At 71.1% G+C, this 1,891-nt stretch overlaps 1 protein-coding gene across 1 annotated transcript in view; it reads left to right on the plus strand.

Annotated features, from left to right (window-relative positions):
• The window catches only part of H696_03323 (hypothetical protein), a gene marked incomplete at both ends in the record, with an annotated part of 6,203 nt that overhangs the window by 3,099 nt on the left and 1,213 nt on the right, over positions 1 to 1,891 (plus strand). The window contains 2 exons of the mRNA XM_009497181.1: positions 153 to 641; positions 755 to 1,693. Of these exons, the coding sequence (XP_009495456.1) occupies positions 153 to 641; positions 755 to 1,693 (1,428 nt within the window). The remainder of the gene's footprint in view (positions 1 to 152; positions 642 to 754; positions 1,694 to 1,891) is intronic.

Genomic DNA, 1,891 nt, shown 5'->3' on the forward strand with positions numbered 1-1,891 from the left:
CCCCCCGCCCCCCCCCCCCCCGGGGGGGAGAAAAGCGCCTCGCCTGGCACCACCGACCCGGAGCCGGGATGGTCTGTTAACACCGTCCCCTGCCCCTCGCCCCTTCGATCCTGCCCTCGCCCGCCCCTCTCGCCGCCCACACCGGCACAAAGCCCCACCGACCAGAGATGACCCCCGACCCGCTGACGGACACGGGGGATCGGGGCATGACTCCGCCATCGGCCTTGCCCCCGCACTTTGCCTCGCTGGAGGCGGAAACCGCCGCCGGGACGGCCTCCCCCGCCGGACCGGCCGGGCCGAAGGCCCCCCTCCCCACGGTGCTGACCACCGACCACCGGATCCCACCCATCCAGGTGGCCTACAGCGCGGCCAATGGGTCCCGGCCGTCGCGGCGCCACGGCGGCCCGGCCGAGCGGCGCTCCCATCCCGAGCGCGTGTTCACCGCACTGCGCAATGCCCCAAGCGCCTTGCCGCCTGACGGCCCGGCGCCTCCCGCCGAAAAGCAGCCCCCGGCCGGGCAGCCGGTCGACCCTCTGAAGCTGGACATAGCCCAAGTGAGGCAGAACCTCCTGCGTGGTTCGCTCCTGGGGTATGGCATCCGCGCGCTGCCGGAGCTACTCGGCCTGCTGACTGCGCAGTTTGTGCGTGCCCCGCCCTTCACCGGCGCCATCCTCTCTTCCTCATCCTGCCCCTCTTCCCCCTCCTCCTCCTCCGCCTCCTTGTCCTCCTCCTCTTTCCGCCCCCTGCTCGCCAGCCCACATGCGACTGCCTGGGCCACTCCGCCGGCCCCGCGCGGATGGCCGATCCCCTCGCTGACATGCTCCGCGGGACCGTCGGGCAGAACCCCTCCCGGCGGCGAGCCCTCCTCCCCCTGATCCTGGAGGTCCTCAAGCGGACCTTGGCCAATGGCGGCGCCATGGCGCAGGGGCTTTTCGTCGGGGCATGGGCCGCCGGAGTGCCCCTCCTGCGCCTCCTCATCAGCCATCTTCTCCTGTACTATCGGATTCGCGTGCACCAGCGCCGGCGGCTGGCCCTAAGTTCGCTGGCCGCCGAGCCCAGTCACAAGCCCACTCCCATGGACCGGGATCTGGCCCGGGCGGATGTGCGGCGCTGGGCGCCGGCCGTCAGCGCCGGGGCCGGGGCCCTGGCCGGCCTGACCCTGCTTCTGGACCAGTCCCAAGCGGGCCTCGAGCAGCGGTCCACACTGGCCCTGTATGCGGTGGTCCGCGCGCTGGATGCGCTGGCCCGGCTGTCAGTCCGCCGGGGCTGGATCCCGGAGGTGCCACACGCGGCGACGCTGCTTTTCCAGCTTGCCTGCACGGAGATCATGTTCGCGTGGTTTTACCACCCCCAGGCCCTGCCCCCGAGCTACGAACGGTGGATCTCCAAAATGGCCTACATGGATGCGCGTCTGCTGTCGGTGATCCGCCTCCGGCGGCTGGGGTTCATTCAGTATGGCCTGGTGCATGATGCCTGCCTGGCGGAGTATTGCCGCGATCATGGGCTGGATCCCCGCCGCGGGGATCCCTTCTACGGGCATCTGGACTGCGCCATCATCCACCCGCTGGATGGGCTGTCCTGCCGGGGCAATGCCTTCCGGCGATTCCGCAATGGCTTCCTCATGGCCCTGGGCATCTATGGCCCGGTTCATGCGCTTCCCCAGCTGTTTGCCTATATCCGGGGGAAGTCATCTGTGCGTGCTCGCGGCACGGGGCCTGGCGCCATCGAGCCCCGGTGCCCTTCCACGGTGAACCCCTCGCTTGCTTGCCTGCCTGCCTCCTGCCGTCACCCATTTTCCCTTCCGCCCCCCCCCCCCCCCCCCCCCCCCCCCCCGCGCTCCCCGCACCTCCTGCACTCGGGGCGGGCCTCGATGTACAGCGCTCGCTCCAGG

Source organism: Fonticula alba (genome assembly GCF_000388065.1).
Source record: "Fonticula alba strain ATCC 38817 unplaced genomic scaffold supercont2.5, whole genome shotgun sequence".
Classification (NCBI taxonomy): domain Eukaryota; order Rotosphaerida; family Fonticulaceae; genus Fonticula; species Fonticula alba.